Here is a 19,408-nt window from a genome sequence, read left to right as displayed (position 1 = left end):
TCTCTTATTTCTTTCCATCTTGCAGACTTGACTAGGTTGTCCAAGCACACCATTCACTTTGCTCCTCTGACGGTGCTGCTTAACCGAGCAACCTAATGAAGCTGATCAATTCAGCAGAACAAACCTCCGTAAACTATGAACTAAAGCTAATGGGCAAGTACTGCTTCATGGTTAGCTCACTAGGGGCCATAGCTGAATTTATGAAGGACTACAACATTCCAGACGATGTGCAATTCACCTTAGCCGAGCAAGATACTACACCCTAGGGCAAGATCGACTGTTGCCCCTTTACCGTCATATCAATTGTAGAGGGTGGACTCCATTTTTCGATCCAACCCCTTATTTGTGAATTCCACAGGCAGACCCGACTTTGTCCCATCCGATTATTCATAAATACATACATGATTATAAACGACATTGCCGAGCTCAACCACCACCTTGGCCTAAACTTGGGACTGGCCAAGATATTCCACCAATACTCACTCGGCCAAAACGATGACGGTTGGGTGTACTATCTCTAGGTCAAAAGAGGTCGAGAGAAAGTCGTCAAGCACACACCGGACAAAGACTTGCATGATGACGACTTTCTTTGGGTCTCTAGGAATTATGAGGACTAAGAAGTCCTAATACCAGGCTATAATATAAACTAGAACAAGGGCTCAGCTGATATGAGTAATTCAATTTTGCTTCTGAACTTTTGCATCCCTTGTTACCGTGCTAACCCTTTGTTTTGCTGCAGATCTGAACCTGCTTAAATAAAATTATCCTTACGCTAACCAAGACACGCTCCGCACCGCGCTAAGATACTGACATTGGGATTGGAACGAGCTACTAAACGTAGAGCCATCCTACCGATATAGTGGCAAAAGGAAGAGCAAAGTAACCGACTTCCTCCTCAAATCTTTGCCTGAACCAGACCTAAACCTCCCTCAAATAAACCTAATTCCACTTACTGAAGAACAAGAGATGGCCAAGAAGAAAGTCGTGCGTGCCCTTATCACTGAGCAAACCTTTATCGAGGTGCAAATCGAACAAATACAATCCAGCCGACCGCGCGAGATAGTCGTCGCCCTTCTATCCACCAGGACAACAACATCTCTGTCAAGCAAGCGTGCGTGTACCTTATCCACCAAACACCAACGCCTGATGAATGAGGAGAAAACTGCGCTTCCTAACCCCGTGCTACTGGAACCGGAGCCCGCCCGCTTTAGTCGAGCAAGATCTTGTTCCCTACCGATGTGGACACCAGCCGTGTCTTACAAAAACTATGTTGTGTTCTTCTCGGATTCGGTGGTTGCTGAGAAGGACCATATGCTGGATTTTAATTTATCAAACAGCCTCTGTCTGCCAGCCGACATGAAACATCACGGCCACTTGACCGAGCTCAAGGCCATTCGGTTGGCCGCTAAGTTAATGGTGCTTGTAAGTCACATGTCTACTTATTTTAAGTCCACAGTTTGTGCAATAGTTCTCCTGGTTTCTTCTAACAATTTCTTACATGAATCCCAGACAGTACAAAAAAGCCACGTAGCCCACAAACGAGCGCTTGAATTGTGCAAGATAGCACGGTCAGCCGTTGTTGATGCAGAAGCCAAGACAGCCAATCTGAAAGAGGTTCAAGCAAAGCTGCTAGCTGTTGAAAAGGAGAGACTGGCCGAGTTGGTTAGCACGACCGAGGCTGACAAACAAAAAGCTCTGGTCGAGAAAAAAGAGCGCATTACCTACGTGAACTGGCCAAGATTGAAAAGAAAAATAACGCTAAGATCCAGCTGCTGCAAAAAAAAAAAAAAAAATAGAGGACACCAAGGACTGGGGTTTCAAAGAAGGCAAAGAAACCTACGTTCAACAGTGTGAGGCGGCCAAAGATATTTTCTTTAAATGCAGCTGGAAGGTGGCGTTAGTGGAGCTCAGCCAATCGCAAGATTCTGCAGTATTCCTCAATCCACCTCTCCACTACATACCAAACTACATGACAGACTATGCCAATGTTGTTCAACAAAAATTCTTAGTGGAGGAGAAGGATAGCTCGGTGCCCCACGACACTTCGATTGATCTTCCTGCTCGGTCGAAGGGGCTTGACCAGACCGAACCAAGTTTGGTTGTCGAAGAAGGCATCACCGACCAAACTCTTGAAATGGGTGCTGGAACCAACCTGGCTAGTGATGGAGTTGGTGATGGTGCTGATGTCGAGCTGGAAGATCTGTTTGCTTTACCATAAAATAGCTTGTTATTGTTTTTGTTGTTCTTTCTCCTAGCTATGTAACCGGGCTACAAGCCCCACCGTTTGTAAACATATTTTCTGTTAATGAAAAAATTTCCTATCCTTTTGCTCAGTTACTATGTTTGTTCTGCAATATTTTACATCATATTGTCTGCACGCCAAGCCGAACTAATTGGCTTGGCCTAACCTCATCCTGCCAATCATCTTTAACCTAGATCTTTATCTCGGCTAAAGGGGTGCTGTAGACGTCCCCGAACGCCCCGGGAGGATGAGTCCCGTTCTGTTCGTTTGGGCTCACTACAAGTTTGGACTCTCAAATTGTCACGGTTCTCAATCTGAACCAAAGAGTCCAAATCCGGCAAATCGTTTTGAGAAAACAGATTTTTTGAAGAAGTGCCAAACATGGACTGCTTTGCCAGATACAGAGTCGCCACCTAAATGTTTTATTTTGGGGAAATTTAGGAAACCCTGACTCGTTTGCCTAAGGCCAGGTGTCCGTCATCACCAAAGTTGCCTCGGCTCGAGAACTTGGGTACGATTGGGGAAGGTCACTTTGTGAGCACCCCCGCTCGCCCGATCAAAGATCGGCCTCTACTGACCATGATATCTAGTTTTAAAAACTTTATGCGTTCTTATTTCGGTTATTAGCCTAGATTTACTATGTGATGCGCACAGCATACAAGTATAGACTAGATCGTCTGAATTGGAACAAAACATTTCATGTTTATTTTTGAAAGTGGTTTGATGCTGCTACCCGCAAGTAGGCTAAGACGTGGATTTGCCACCCTCTGGTGGGCTTAGAAAAACATGATTTTGCCACTATCTAGTGGGCTTAAAACTCACAGTCAATGCATTTATTCCAATTCAAATAATCCAACCTTCACCCACAGGCATTCAGGCAGTTATATCACATAAGCATATAGCCTCATGGTAAGCATGCTATCATGGTAGTCACTCGTACACATGCAAGGATGCTAAAGCATAAACACTTACCGAGTACTCCAAGCCAAAACAAAAGCTATGTTAGAAATCCATGCATGATCCTGACTATACAGAAATGCCTAATGCAACACATGCAAAATGCAACTAAGATAGGCTCGGCTATTCTAAAGATGGCATGTGAAATGCTACAACTAACATGTATTCAACTTGGAATTGAGATAGAAATGCAGTTAGTATGATGCGCCGAGCCCGGTGCATGTAAGACAGATGAATGAATGCAAGCATGCTATCATACTGTATGTTAATTGAAACATGCCCTAATCTAACCATCATAAGCAGGTAAATAAAAAGGAGAAAGACGTGGGGTTGGAGGACATACATCACACACACGCACACTTATTACAACATTGCCCTCGCGCAGAGGGTCCGAATAAATAATACAGTCCCAAATGAATAAATAATACAGTCCCGAATAAATACAGAATCCTAATTAATTAACAAATTAATCTAGGAAAGCAGTAAATTGGCACGCAAATCCATGGACCGCCTCAGCTCTGTTCCAAATAATGAATGATGCATGCTCGGGTTGCCTTGTGCGGAGAATCCCTTGCGATGTCCCGGTTTGTCTCTGTTTGCAATTATTCTTGGGATGCGTGTTAGGCTCCGAAAGGCTGCCGATTTCTGATTTGCTGCAACAGAGAGCAACAAAGGGGCATGGCAAAGTATTTTCACATATGTATGCATGACTATTCTTCGGGGAGTGTAGCCCTCGATCCTCGTGCCACCAATCACGCATCTCGATGCATGATGGCCGAGGAGTCGAATTGCATGACTCAATATGGAATGAATGCACATATGGACACAACAAGGCCTAGACTCCATCATGGATAATCCGGAGTGTCGGCGACAGGGAATTGAGACACGTTCCGTCACTCGTAGTACGAAACGTCCCTCGTTTCCCGTGCTTGGGCTAACTCCTATCCCAAGCACAATGCGATATGCATGACATGCATGAATGCAATCCTAACATGCGACGTAGCATACACAATGCTATGAAGTGGCATACACAATGCATGATGTAACGAGGCATACACAATGCTATGAAATGAAATGGCATACACAATGCACGATGGACTTACACCAACATGAGTGGACCTCAGCCACACTCACATCAGTAGCCATTAGGTGAAAATGGGACTATCGAAATGCGTGCACACATGCACGCAAACCGAGAACCGATCTTAAGGCACAACATGCAACTCTAACAAGGCATGGCAAGGGATGCAATATGGCATACAAGCATGTGAATTTCAGCATTGAAATATGATACAAAATGGTCCCGAATCACGGAAATATGGCACCCGATGCATGGGATGAACTCCGAAACTCGAAACTGGGCACATGGAATGACTTATAGCTATACAAAGCATGTATTATTTGATCATGAAGTCTAAAGACAGAGCTAAGACAGTCCCAAAATATGAACATTTCCAGTTCAAAGCATGGCCAAAAGATGCTAGCATGGTGGACTAAAATAGCATGCAAGATTGGCTAGCAAACATGGTTTACATGGCAAGTGTGTGAAGCATATGGAATCTCACCAAACCAGAAAAAATCAGTGAACAAAACATGTGAAAATAGGCCCAAATAACCACTGAAATGAAGCCAACACATGCAAAAATGATGAGTTACTTTAGAGGGCCATGCAAGGAGTTATTAAACACATGCAAGATAGATATTTAGCATGGCATAAACAACTATAAAAAAACAAATATGGTAGTCTCAAAACTCACCAAATTGACCCTGGAAAGTGGCTTCAAAGCACGCAATATAGGGTTTCTTTGGAAGGCCCAAAAGGCCACCAAACAAGAGAAGGAGAGAGAGGGTCACCCCTCTCTAATTTTGGCTCTCAAAACAGTGCTTTAGCCACTGAAATCCAGTGGATTTCAGTGGCTAGAAGGCCAAAACAAGGCCAATGCAAATGCTCACATGTATGGCTCAAACATGAAGAAATAAGGCATGCAAGGAAGGAGATGACCTCAAAAAAGAAAATTCCCTTAATAAAACATCAATAGGGCCTCAAAACAAAACTTTTTTCATTTTATAACAAATCTAAAAAACAAACACAAATAGGGCTAATCTATCATGCAAAAATAGGCCTAAAAGAGAGATAAAGAGGCAAGTGGTAGCAGATGACCTCAAATAAAGGAGAGCTCTTAAACAAAGTTGGAGAGAGGCTCAAAACAAGACATTTCACAGTTTATGACTAAGTCCAAAACAGCTCACAAATAAGCCTAAAATACCATGCAAAAATAGGCCTAAAAGAGAGATAAAGAGGCAAGTGGTAGTAGGAGACCTCAAACAGCAATAGGTCCTTGATCAAACATGAAAAGGAGCTCAAAATATGACTATTTACAGTTCAGGTCGGAGCCCAAAAATATAAGCAACAAAGGCTAAGATTGCATGCAAAATAGGGCAAGAAAAGAGGAAATAAGGACTCACCCTTGTAGCACAGGTTTCCAGCAGCTTTTGGTCCAAATTTCTGAGCTTCCAACCTCTGTAAATGGCCTCCAAGTTGCTGGAATGGAGTGTGGAGGTGTAGTGCTATGGGTTGTAGTGCAAAAGGGGGCAAGAACCCTAGGGTTTGAAGGGTTTGGAAGAGAGGGAGAGAGAGAGTTGTATGCAAGGCTCCAGCTGGTTTTGTCAACCCTTAGAAATGGAGGAGAGTACTGGTTTTAAAGAGGGAGAAAGGCCAAGGAAAGAGGGGGAAAAACAAATTCAAATTTCCCCCCCAAAAGGCAGCCCCCCGGATACAAAATTTAGGGAAAAACAGAGGGTACAGCTGGAATGTACTTGGAGAGAGGATCATGGCCGGCCAGGTTCAAAAGGTTCAGGTGGCCGGTCGGCCACCCCCTATGGCCGGTCGGCCAGGGGTCAAAAGGGTCAATGAAGATTGTTGGCCGGCCACCTAAAAAAGGTGGCCTCCCATGTGTGCACAACACAACTATGTGGTTAAAACCCAGAAAATGTGAACCAGGAGAGAGAAAAACCAACTTTTTAGAGGGGTTCAAAAGGGTCAAGGACAAGTACTGGCCGGCCTATACATATTGGTGGCCTCCCAGGTGTGTACAACACAAATATGGGGTTTAGGGCTAAAGAAAGTGGCCTCGGGGTGGTCAACATTAGCTTTCTAGTGAGGAAAACGGGCGACGGAGAGCGATGAAGAAATAAAACTGGCTTTTTAGAAAAATTGTTGGCCTTCCACCCTCCTACAAGCTTTCTAACAATGAAAATAAGGTCTCTACCAAAAATGAACCAAAACGGATGCAAAACGAAGGTTCGGGGACCGAAACGCGCAGCCTGGGGCCCCGAAAATGGGCTATTAAGCACCGGAGGTGGCATTCGACTACGAAGTTGGTCTCTCGGGCCACAGTGTTCCTCAAAAGGGAGGAAATAAGGTGTATACCAAAAACCGGAGCAAACGGAGGTGGTTAGGCAGTCCCGAACCGAGGCACACGGCCGTCGACTCTGAAAAATCGGAAACCGGGCTCCAAATGGGAAAAATGGCCTACGACCATGAAACGTAGCCTGCGGCCATTGAGAGATGATCTATGAGACCTCTCTCTCCCTTCGGGAAGAGAAAATAGAGAAAACAGATCCTAGTTCGCAAACCGAGGCAAGACATGAAAGAGTCCGGAAGTCCGGAGGCAAGGCTTGCAGTCGGGACTCTGAAACTTCTGAACGAGCACGATATGCAATATCACCGAGCGCTCAATCAGTGACGTCTGAGTCTTAAGATCGGTCAAAAATGGGGTGTCTACAGTTGCCCCTTATTGACAGAACTCGGAAGTCAAGAAGTGACGGGAGTGAGTGTCAAAGCCTAGAAACGACCCATTTTTGACAAGGCCGAAGGCTTGGACAAACAAACAAAATAAACAGAGATGCGCCCGCAGGCGTGCCTGCAGGCAAAGGGGCAAGATGCGAAATGATATGCACAGAGCCGGACGTAACTTATGATTATGCAAAGGCAGCCGTAGCAAAGTAATCATACACAATGAATGCGAAAGTTTAAGCAGGCGAATGAAATCAAACCAAACTACATTACATGCAGAAAGGATGCAAGAGAATTATGCAATTCTCACCACGTCTCACACGGAGAATACAATACCGTCCGGTTCGTCTGGTCGCACCAGCTTTAAATGAACCGTACATACAATATCGTGCCTCATGCTGCTGGGGATCTTTTGCTTCTTCTTGGTTGAACTGCAGGTACTACTTTTCTCCCTGACTATGGTTGCAGCTTTCTCTATTCTCTAACAGGGTGACAGACTAGGTTGGTTCAGTATCCAGAATTGAGGTGCATACACATGCTATCTCAATCTATGGGGCTGCCATACAGATTTCAAGCCGAGGATATACCCCTGGGTATTTAAACCAGACTTTAGTCTCGGAAATTCCGAACCTTTGCATTCTAGGCGTGAGCCATTCGAACTCTAGTTTCCACCGTCTTAGTTGGTCTCTTAGGAACTCACCGTAAACACAGGCAGGTGGCTATACCAGACCGCCGAAAGTCGTTCGGGCATGACAAACACCAAAGGAATTACACCTTTAGAGGATTTAAGGTCTCCTAGACCAGAGAGTGCACAAGATAGTACGATGAAAATGCAAGTAAAATGCAAGTACGATGCACAAAACAGCGTGAATGATGATTCAAGATTTAAGGTCTCCTTAGACTAGAGGATTTAAGGTCTCCTAGACCAGACAGTAAAATAGATACGATGTAATAGATGTGATGTAATAGATGCAAAGGGTGAACACATGCCAACCATGCTGGACTTGTGAGTGGAGGAAGAACAAAGAAAATCAATCAGGAGCGCGTTCTATGCAACCTAAGATAAATTCCAAACACGCTGAAATCGTGTGAGGAAGGGGAGGCTCCAAAAACAACCCGCCCAGCCCGTCTACAACGCAACCTAGGAAAAAATTCCAAACACGCTGAAATCGTGTGAGGTAAAGAACACTCTAACCACGCTGAAATCGTGAGAAGAGGTCCGAAAACAATTGCTCAAGTACGCACACAACGCAACCAGAGATAAAATCCAAACACGCTGAAATCGTGTGAGGAACGGGACACTCAAACCACGCTGAAATCGTGAGAGGAGGTCCAAAAACAACCCGCCCAGCGCGTCTACAACGCAACCTGGGATAAATTCCAAACACGCTGAAATTGTGTGAGGAATGGGACATTCAAACCACACTGAAATCGTGAGAAGAGGTCCAAAAACAACCCGCCTAGCGCGTCTACAACACAACCTGGGATAAATTTTAAAACACGCTGAAATTGTGTGAGGAAAAGAACACTCTAACCATACTGAAATCGTGAGAAGAGATCCGAAAACAACCGCCCAGGTGCATACACAACGCAACCTGAGATAAAATCCAAACACGCTGAAATCGTGTGAAGAAAAGAACACTCTAACCACGCTGAAATCGTGAGAGGAGGTCCGAAAACAACCGCCCAAGTGCATACACAACGCAACCTAAGATAAAATCTCAAACACGCTGAAATCGTGTGAGGAACGGGACACTCAAACTACGCTGAAATCGTGAGAGGAGGTCCAAAAACAACCCGCCCAGCGCGTCTACAACGCAACCTGGGATAAATTCCAAACACGCTGAAATCGTGTGAGGAAGGGGACACTCAAACCACGCTGAAATCATGAGAGGAGGTCCAAAAACAACCCGCCCAGCGCGTCTACAACGCAACTTGGGATAAATTCCAAACATGCCGAAATCGTGTGAGGAAGGGGACACTCAAACCACGCTGAAATCGTGAGAGGAGGTCCAAAAACAACCCGCCCAACGCGTCTATAACGCAACCTGGGATAAATTTCAAAACACGCTGAAATTGTGTGAGGAAAAGAATACTCTAACCATGCTGAAATCGTGAGAAGAGGTCCGAAAACAACCGCCCAGGTGCATACACAACGCAACCTGAGATAAAATCCAAACACGCTGAAATCGTGTGAGGAAAAGAACACTCTAACCACGCTGAAATCGTGAGAGGAGGTCCGAAAACAACCGCCCAGGTGCATACGCAACACAACCTGAGATAAAATCCCAAACACGCTGAAATCGTGTGAGGAACGGGACACTCAAACTACGCTGAAATCGTGAGAGGAGGTCCAAAAACAACCCGCTCAGCGCCTCTACAACGCAACCTGGGATAAATTTCAAAACATGCTGAAATCGTGTGAGGAAAAGAACACTCTAACCACGCTGAAATCGTGAGAGGAGGTCCAAAAACAACAACCGCCCAGGTGCGCGCACAACGCAACCTGAGATAGTCCTGGAGGACAATGATTCTAAACGCAGCACGGCGCAAAAGGATATAAGATAACACAAGATGCAAATAAACGCAACAAGTGCGATGATACAGCATATGTTACAAGCAATGTAGAGCATGATGTTTAGGGAATGGAATGAATAGACAAAGCAGCACTCTAGAAAGTACCTCATGGAGTGAGTGGCAGTAAACCGTTTTACTCTGACGGGGAATGGTACTCAGGGAGAGCACTTCTGATCACCATTCTGGCATGAAACAGTGAAACAGTCAACACAGTATTCTGTTCACTTTGAACACACAGCTCATATCGGCATACTGCTTATTCTGAACACGCAGCTTATAACACAATATTCTATTTATTTTGGAACATATGGCTCACGCAGGACACCGCTGATTCTGAACACACAGTACGTCCTGAACACAACTCATTCTGAACTCACAGCCCATAACACAGTATTTTGTTTATTCGGCACACAGCTCATACAAGACACTGCTCATTCTGAACATACAGGATGCAATGACGAAACTTGCAGAAGTTGAAACAATCTCGGATGCCCGACATTTTCCCTTTTTTCTTTTGCTTTGTAGCCCGGAACTCTCATAGCTTCAGATGGGTCCTGGTTTTACTGTTTTCACATGACCTGGGTTGAATCCCGCGGCTTTATGAAAGAACCAATCCTAACGACACGGCACTCTGAGCACAAAACGATTTTTGAAATTGAAATGAGAAAAGGGTTCTCAACCGGGTATTGAGCCTACAACTGACCACAGCCAAAACGACTCAACAATGGAAAACAAAGGTAGAACAACCTAAACACATCTATTGACACTTAAACGACTCAAAACAAGAATCGAGACAAACAAAACACATAAACACAACACTCAACTGTGTTACAAAGACAAGAGATCTCGTGGTGCATGAGGAGCCAGTTTCTCCGGGTATTATTTCCCACTCTTTTCTTATTTGTGATTCTCACATCACTTGGCCCTCAGGCTCTGTTTTTTTGAAAAAGCCCTTTCCTCACTTTTTCTCTCAGCGCATATCTCTCTATTCTTCAATCTCTCATTTTTTATCCCTCCCCTGGGTGGTTGATGGATAAACAGAAAGTTGCGGGCTCTTGCCCAACATAATCAATTCGCGGCTATTTCCTCCGGTGACATCTATCGATGCGCCGGATGAGGGAATGGAGTATCTTGATCCATTCCAATCTTGTGCTTCGCACTTGGCTTAATATCTCGCTACTTGGAGGATGAGAGAGCTTTTAGCCCTTTTGTTGTCGCCTTTAGTTGTGCCTTTTCTGGTAGGTAGAGTGCCTTTCTTGGCAAGTATGGCGCCTTTTTGGTATGTATGTTGACAATGGGGAAAAGACAGAACACCTGACTCAACTGTGCCCCTAGTTCATCATTTTGACCATTTTTTGTTTTTGGCTTTCTACTAAAACAATTTTAACCAAAATGAGAGTTAGATTAACACGCTTGTTCGATTTTCTGATTTAAAATCATGCAAGTTAGTTTATGAGCACTGAAAATTTTCCCTTTTTTTTTTGGGTCCAAGAAAAAGGTCCAGTTTTGGAAAAATGGAATAGTTTTCGAGAGAAGATCAGTCAACCTTAGTAAAAAAATTCTCAAAAACTATTTTTTCAAACGACCACTGCTCAACAAGCATAGAACCCACTCTCGAGATGTACAACCTCAGATCTGAAGGAAAATTGCCCCTTGCTTGAGGGGAGCTGCATGGCAACGGACAGTCGCCCCTTGTTTGAACGGCACTGCAGCGCATTGAATGGCAACGGAAAGTTGCCCTTGTTTGAACGGCACCACAGCGCATTGAATGGCAACGGAAAGTTGCCCCTTGTCTGAATGGCCCCGTAGCGCATTGTAGTCAGTCCTCAGAGTGACGAACACCACCAAATTCTCGGATACAGAGAAAGCGAAGATGATCAAAACCATTACATGGGCAGAATCAATTTTGAAGTGTTTTACGGCTGGACTTCAGAACGAAGTTGCCTACGTATCCCAAAGATGGGAATCAAGCCTTACGTAGTTCGGGGTTAAGGTACACTCAGGTATTTAACCTCTCGTTTTTATGCTCTAACTTTTGCCAAGGCCGCCCTTTGCGGGTTTTCAACCTTGCGAGCTATGTTCTTCTTTTCTTTTCAATTTTTTTCATTTCTTTTCTACTTTGTTCATTATTTTTCATAATTTTTCATTTCTTTTTCTTCATTTCTTTTTTTTGTTCTTTGCATTTTTGTTCTTTTTTTTTTTTGTTCTTTTTCTTGCTCTAACTTTTGCCTGGGTCGCCCTTCCGGGTTTTCGGCCCAGCGAGCCTCTCAAGGGTAAAAGTGTAGCTTGGTCCATGTCAAATGGTTCTGAGATCTCGAATCCGTCTGAATCCAAGAAAGTGGCTGTTGTTCGCTGACGATGCAGGAGTCCATCCCGTGGAGGCTGAATTTGCCCCTAGTGTTGTAGATCGGAACTTAGTTTTTCTTCAGCAATACTTTCTTCTTTCTTCCCCTCTGGGATTTGGCATTCTTGACGATCTTTGTTAACTTGAGAAACATCCCCATTTTTTGACTCTTCGAGCACATCTGACAGTTTTGCCCCTAGTTTGAGGGCTTTTGATCTAGCTTCGCAAGCTTCCTTTGAAAACACTTGATCTTCTTGATCTGACTTTTCTTGCCCCTAGTTCAAGGGCTACTTCGAATCCGGCCACGCAGGCCTCACATTATGGTTGACCTTTGAACTTTCTGAGTCTGAGTTCGGGGTTTGAAACCAAAGGGGTCGAGTCTCGAGGCTGAGAGCGATCCTAGGCTGCACAATCTCAAGAGCGATTCCACACAGGTCTTCGCAGGACCGCGCAAAACATTTTTTTGAAATCTTTTAAGAAAGCGACTAGTCACTTGCGCTGAAGACAATGTAGAACCAATCTGGATCAAGCTAGGATCCTTCTCAGTACTCACATTAACAGGCATGATCTCATTCATTAAGGGCTTAGCATGCTTCTCTTTCTCTCAATTGATCAAATTTTTGCAAAACCCGAGGAATTATTTCCTCTTCGTTTTCACCGCAGTGTTCAAAAAGTTTTTGAAAAACTTAGGTCAATGCAATAATTTCAAGGCACAAGAGAGCAAGTGGAATGCACTGTTGTTTCATTCAAATCCTAGCACAACTAGCACACGGCAGAAGCGAACACAAAAGTGCAAAAATTACTGCTGTTTCATTTCAGAATTTGTTGGCACAACTGGCTCCAAGGCAGAAACAGACTCAAAAGAAAACAAAAAGAAAAACACAAAACAAGCAAGTGATGTCCGAGGTAACACCCCCGAAATCACCTTACTCCAACAAAACAGGACTGACTCGATATAACAAGACAGACCCAAAACAAAAAGACTGACTCTATACAAAACAATAAGACTGACTCAATACCCAAGTCAGAAAGCGCAAAAACTGGTGTTTGCATATTACTCAAAACAGTGCGTGCCATTCCCACGTCTGGAGTAATCGAGCGCCACCCGCAGCTGGTTCATCCCCCGATCACATCACACATTATCCCCCAAGTTCACCGATCCAGTGCCGATAGACTTGTAGAGCTTGGCGGGAGGACAACCCCGTTGTCAAACAGATCCTGTACTTCGTGGCGAAGACGAAAACAGTTGTCAGTGGTATGGCCAGTTTGCTGATGGTACGCGCAGTACTGGGTAGCATCATGTGTAGCTGGAAGAGGATTCGGGAGAGGCCGAGGCTCGAGGGGTTTGAGATGGCCTTGTCCAACAAGGATTTGGAGAGCTTTGGACAAAGGCATATAGAGGGCATGGAAGACCCTCCGACCTCGGGGTTGGTACTTTAGGGTTTGTGGATTTTTGCTGGACGCACCAGCAAAGGGCATGGCAGGTGCTGGCCTGGTTTGTTGATCTCTTCTAAGTGCAGGATTATAGCTGAAAGGAATGTTTCTGATACAAAGACCCTTCTCCCGGCTTGCCCCTTGATTCAAATTGCCCCCAACTTGAGTGGCAAAAATGTCGTCCACAGTTTTTGCAACAACTGCGAGCACTTGCTCTTTGTTCAGTCCCTCGGCTTTCAAAGCCTCAACAGCCAACAGAAGATGTTCATGGGGATCCATGTCCGCCCCTATCTTGTTCTTTCCACTCGCCTCCACTTTGCCAAGGGATTGGCATTCCTTAAATACAGTCCGTTCCAAGACTGGGGGGCCTTTTAACATGAACTCCCTGGAATGTGATGTGATTGATGATGGAGCCGATGTCCCGGAGGCCAAATTTGTCACAGTTCTCTGAAGATCTTCGATCATTCTCTTCAGCTCAGAAGTAGTGGGCTCACGGGTTTGAGATGATTGGGGTCCAGGTGCATCCATCATGCATAAGTCCATGTTTTCTGGAATGAATACCTCAGGCTTGGGTAGATGGGCTGGGGTGATGTATATGCTGGGGTCGAAGGTGGATGGTAGTGTATGGATGAGGTTGAGATGGGGAGGTGACGAATCAGTACTAACCTGAGGTCCTTTTGGTGGAGCTAGGGTCTCTTCGTCAATAAAATCCTGAATCTTATGACGGAGGCGGATGCAACGGTTCATATCATGATCGTGTTATTGATGATAGGCACAGTATTTAGCTAGGTCATATTTTGGTGGAAGAGGATTTGGAAGGGGTTGGGGTTCTAGGAGTTCTAGGTGTCCTTCTTCTTGCAGCTTTTTCAAAGCTTGGGAGAGACTCATGTAAAGAGGATGGAATTTTCGGGCTTGGGGCCGAGTTAAAGTGGTTGGTTTTGGGTCATTGAGGGAAGTGGTGGTAGTGTCTACTTTTGAGCATTTCGTAGCTGTGCTACTATCAATAGTAGCATTGGAACTGCGAGTAACATTCCTCTTCAAAGGCTCATTATCTTCTGCAAAGATCCCTTGTCTGATGGCATCCACGATTTGAACCCCCATTTCATGAAGGGCTGGAAAGGTAAACAGAGGTAGAACGACCATCTTTTGCAGCAACTTGCCATGTAGATTCCGAACAATCATCCTGGTCTGATCTTTGTCGGAAGGCCTTGTGGTCATCATTGAGGCCTTTGCTCTCCATCTTATCACGAACTCTGAGAAACCCTCCTTTGGCTCTTGGTGGGTGACTTCGAGATCACGAGTCGTGACCTCGATCTGTGTGTTGTAGGAGTATTGAGCGATAAAGGCCTCAGCCAGCCCTTCCCAGTTCTGTTTCACAGAGTTCTCCAATTTTGCATACCAGATTGCGGCTATCCCAGACAGGGTTCGGCCGAATAGTGACAATTTCTGGGCTGTGGTCAAACCCATTGGCCTCACGATATCAGAAAACAGTTGGAGGTACACCATTGGGTCTTCAGAGCCATCAAATCGATCAATATGCGGCATTTTAAACCGCTCCGGCAAGGTCACCACTGAGTCGGTATAACCATCCTCTATATCAGGAATATAGCGGGCCCCCTAAGACTTTTTGAACAATTTCTCAAGCTTGCTCACTTTCAATGCTGTGGAGTCTGTCTCGAACTCAAAGGGGGAGTCTGGTAGGTTGGTGGGTGTTTTAGACTGCTGGGGTAGAACCGGGGGCGGAGCTGGCCCTGTCGGAATGTCCGTATCTTCCTGGACATTAGCTGTCTCCTCGAGTGTTGGAACTCTTGGTGGGGGAGGAGCCTGGTGTGAAGTAGATACTCCAGTTTGCTGCTCTAACCTGGCAATTGTCTCTGCCTATTGGGCTATGACCACAACCTGTTGCTTGGCGAATTTTTCTTGATGGACAACGTCTTGCAGCATAGCTTTCATACTATCTTGGAGTTGGCGCACCATCTCTTCCATTCCCGCCATATTGCCCTGATCTAACTGATCTATTGGTATATCTGTCTCTGTGGTAAAAGTAGATATCTCAACCCAACCGCACACAGGTGAGATGGATAATGACTGCTGATCCGAAAACTGTTGAACTGATGATCTGTGCCTGACTGGCCTTTTACTCTACTTCTAGCAAAGGAACACTGATTGCCTTTGAACTGAATCTCTGACCTGACAAAGTCTATCAGCATAAGTCCGATGAACCTCGGGGGATATCGGAGCCTTCTGAAGCTATGGTTCCAGGACTACCTAGCAAAAGGGGAAAACATGCAGCATCTCAGCCTGATTTCACCAAAACAGATATGAGCTAGGGCTAATCGCGGGTCGGTTTTGGCCGGGTGCGGGTCAAAACCGACCCGACCCGCACACGTGCGGGTTGAAGAAAACAGACCCGCAACCGCCCGCGGCGCGGTTCGCGGTTTGTGCGGGTGGGTCAGTTGGTTGTGCGGGCGGGTGCGGTTCGGTTTGCAGTTTGGGCTTTTTTTAAATTGGGCTTAGTTATGATATTAATTTGAACAAATTTGACATGTTGGGCTACTTTTTAAGCATTTTTTTTATTATTTATGGAAAAGTTATAAATTAAGTTTCATGATAACATAAATGCCCATATAATGATATAATAAATTTTACATTCTTCCAAAATACAAAAATAATTGATATAAAACATTAAAATTCACACTAAAATCAATCTCCATCCATCCATAATCCAAAGCTTACCTAAATTTTACATTAATCCAAAATGCAAAAATAATAATAATAACTAGTTATCTCCATCCATCCATAATCCAAAGCTTACCTATTAATCCAAAATGCAAAAATAATAATAATAACTAGTTAGAAACTAAAATAAATTAGTTTTCATCCATCCATCCATCCAAAATCTAAAGCTTACCTAAAATTTAGTGCTCCAATTAATTTTACATTCATCCAAAATAAAAAAAATAATAATAAACATTAGTTACAAACTAAAATAACATTGTCTACAAACTTCATCCAAAATAATTTCAAAAGGTGGTATCCATCCAAGGCTTCACTAAACTCTTTAGGTCCAATGTCCAATGTCCAATCTCATCCAACAATCTGTCAAAAAAAATTCCAATAAGCCAAATTAATAAATATAAATAAATAGATATAAATAAATAAACATCAATCTGATCTCAACTAATTAGAAAAATCTCACACATGAGCCAAATGAATATTAAAGTTCAATTATAGCATCTACATTAGACTTTGGGGTTGAAGAGGAACATGGCTCCAAAGTACCTAAAAGCATGAGCCAACAAGAGAAGATAAATAAACTTGCATAGTAAAAATAATAAAGAATTAAAAATGAAGAGATATTCACATATTACCCGAGTCGTATTGCTCAAATTCCTCCACATCATCCACTGCTTTTCGAAGAGAAATTGGAAGGTTGCTTTTAAGCCAATTTTGTGTGCATACAAGAGCTTCAACCATGGAAGGGGCAAGTGAACTACGGAATGGATCAAGGATACGTCCCCCGGTACTGAAAGCCGACTCCGAAGCAACAGTAGAAATGGGCATGGCCAACACATCCTTTGCTATTTGAGATAACACTCTATACTTTGTTGCATTATTCTTCCAATATTCCAATATCTCAAATGTCTGATTTTTTGCAAAATGTTAAACCTCGCCCAAGTACTTGTCTAATTCCGACTTGCTTCCACTAGTGAAGCGCCCTTCCAAATATGAATTAAATTGGGTCTCCATTTGAGAATCCAAATCATCCTCATCAATCACCATTGTCTCCACTTCAGTCACCCTCGAGACACTCTCATTTGATGAATAAATTGTGGCATAATGGTTGTACAAACGAGTCAAACAAGAAATAATTTTGTTCACCATCTCATCCACCTTCCTCTTTTCTCCATGAAATATATTTGTAAAACAAAACTCCAAGTATGCTATCTTTTTTGTAGGATCAAGAGCAACAGCAACATACAACAACAAATTAATCTTATTTCCATCCCCCCAATATTTGTTGAACTTTTGCTTCATACTCATAGCCATTGTGCACAAAACATCATCATTGTCCAAAATTAATTGATTAATTGTGCTTTCAATTTTAAACATCTCTTTATAAAATGCATTGGAAGTAACAAAAAGGGACCCAAAAAATTTCTTTGTTGCAAGGTAGAATTGTTTCAAAAATCTCACAAACAACCTACATTTTTTCCAATCCTCCTCATTTGGAATCCTCCTAATCCCACCATCAACATCCTTGAAGTAAGTTTCAAAATTGGAGTCTTCATACTTCAAACGGTTAAAAGCCTTCTCAAACTTTTCAGCGGCCTCCAACATTAAATATGTGGAATTCCACCTTGTTGGTACATCTAGGCATACAAGAGCAGTAGTCACAAGTTTTAGATAGGCCGCACACTTCTTAAAAGCATCTTGCCGATTAGGAGAAGACCTCGCATACCTAACCGCAAGTCTAATATTTGCAATAGAATCATCCATTTCCTTCAATCCATCACTCACAACAAGGTTTAGAATATGTGCACAACACCGCATATGCAAAAACTCATGCTCCAAAATGGTCTCCTTCCAATCTTTGGTATTCCTTCTCAAGTATTGAATGGTAAGATTGTTGGAACTAGCATTATCAACAGTTACAGTGAAGATACTATCGATGTTCCACTCAAGCAAGAACAACTCAATTTTTATACCCAAAGTTTCCCCCTTGTGATCTTCAACTTGTTGGAAGTTTATGATTCTTTTTGTAGTTTCCAATTATCATCAATGAAATGAGCCGTTAGACACATGTAACACAAATTTTGAATAGAAGTCCAAGTGTCCGTAGTGAAGCAAATTCTAGGACCCTTCATCAACCTCCTCAATTTATCCCTCTCGTTGTTGAATATGTTTGTCACCTCTCTTGCTATGGTATGACGAGATGGGATTGGTGTGAATTTAGGAACGGTGTAGACACCCCATTTTTGACCGACCTTAAGACTCAGACATCACCGATTGAGCGCTTGGTGACGTTGCATATCGTGCTCGTTCAGAAGTTGCAGAGTCGCGGCCGTGAGCCCTGCCTCCGGATTTCTGAACCTTCTTCTGTGCCTTGCCTTGGTTTGTGAACCAGACTCCAAGCGGCTTCCCACTCGCCCATGTCCTCGTCATAAGGAATGGGCCAACCTCCTATGTCCAGGCCGGTCAATACAACGAAGTCTAGCGGGGTCATAGTCAGATCCTCAGTGGCGGAGAAATGAAAGGAGTTGGTGGTGTCCCACCATCTCTCCACCAGGGCGGCCATCAGTGTCCTCCTGGCAGGACAACGCGATAATTCCATGCAGAAGGCCCCGAACCCTGCCAGATCTACTAAATCCCGGACAGCCTCCGGGAGCTCTGTATACCAATCTCTCGCGGCAGTGGAGCCATATCCCCGCACATTGCGGGAACCAACCTGCATTCAGAATGAATACATGTGTCAGTATAAAAATGAATGAGCTGTGTGCCAATAAAATGAATAAGCTGTGTGCTAATGAAATGAATAAGCTGTGTGCAAGTAAATGGGCTGCGTGTTCAGAAAATCAGAGTTTGGGCTGTGTGTTCTACTCTCTATCAGTGTGGGCTGCGTGTTCACCATCAATCTGGGCTGCGCGTTCAGAAAATCAGAGTTTTGGGCTGTGTGTTCTACTCTCTATCAATGTGGGCTGTGTGTTCACCATCAATTTGGGCTGCGTGTTCAGAAAATCAGAGTTTGGGCTGTGTGTTCTACTCTTTATCAGTGTGGGCTGTGTGTTCACCATCAATCTGGGCTGCTTGTTCAGAAAATCAGAGTTTGGGCTGTGTGTTCTACTCTCTATCAGTGTGGGCTGTGTGTTCACCATCAATCTGGGCTGCGTGTTCAGAAAATCAGAGTTTGGGCTGTGTGTTCTACTCTCTATCAGTGTGGGCTGTGTGTTCACCATCAATCTGGGCTGCGTGTTCAGAAAATCAGAGTTTAGGGCTGTGTGTTCTACTCTCTATCAATGTGGGCTGCGTGTTCACCATTAATCTGGGCTGCGTGTTC

General features: G+C 44.0%; 1 protein-coding gene across 1 annotated transcript; it reads right to left on the bottom strand.

Moving 5' to 3' along the window:
* Positions 1–16,168: 16,168 nt before the first annotated feature.
* Positions 16,169–18,207, bottom strand: LOC145801125 (zinc finger BED domain-containing protein RICESLEEPER 2-like). Its single transcript, XM_082891439.1, has 2 exons — positions 16,722–18,207; positions 16,169–16,449 (listed from the first exon to the last, which is right to left on the bottom strand). Exon 1 carries the CDS (start codon positions 17,902–17,904, stop codon positions 17,014–17,016), a length of 891 nt encoding a protein of 296 aa, XP_082747565.1. The 5' UTR covers positions 17,905–18,207; the 3' UTR covers positions 16,169–16,449; positions 16,722–17,013.
* Between the last annotated feature and the right edge of the window lie 1,201 nt (positions 18,208–19,408).

This window comes from Camellia sinensis, chromosome 10 (genome assembly GCF_055761805.1).
Source record: "Camellia sinensis isolate YWXY chromosome 10, ASM5576180v1, whole genome shotgun sequence".
Lineage (NCBI taxonomy): Eukaryota > Viridiplantae > Streptophyta > Magnoliopsida > Ericales > Theaceae > Camellia > Camellia sinensis.
Note: the sequence above shows the minus strand (reverse complement) of the source record. Positions and strands in the feature narration are given on the sequence as shown.

Bases quoted from the DNA above. Each gene is read 5' to 3' on its own strand.
- LOC145801125 (XM_082891439.1), bottom strand. From the start codon at position 17,904: ATGCGGTGTTGTGCACATATTCTAAACCTTGTTGTGAGTGATGGATTG.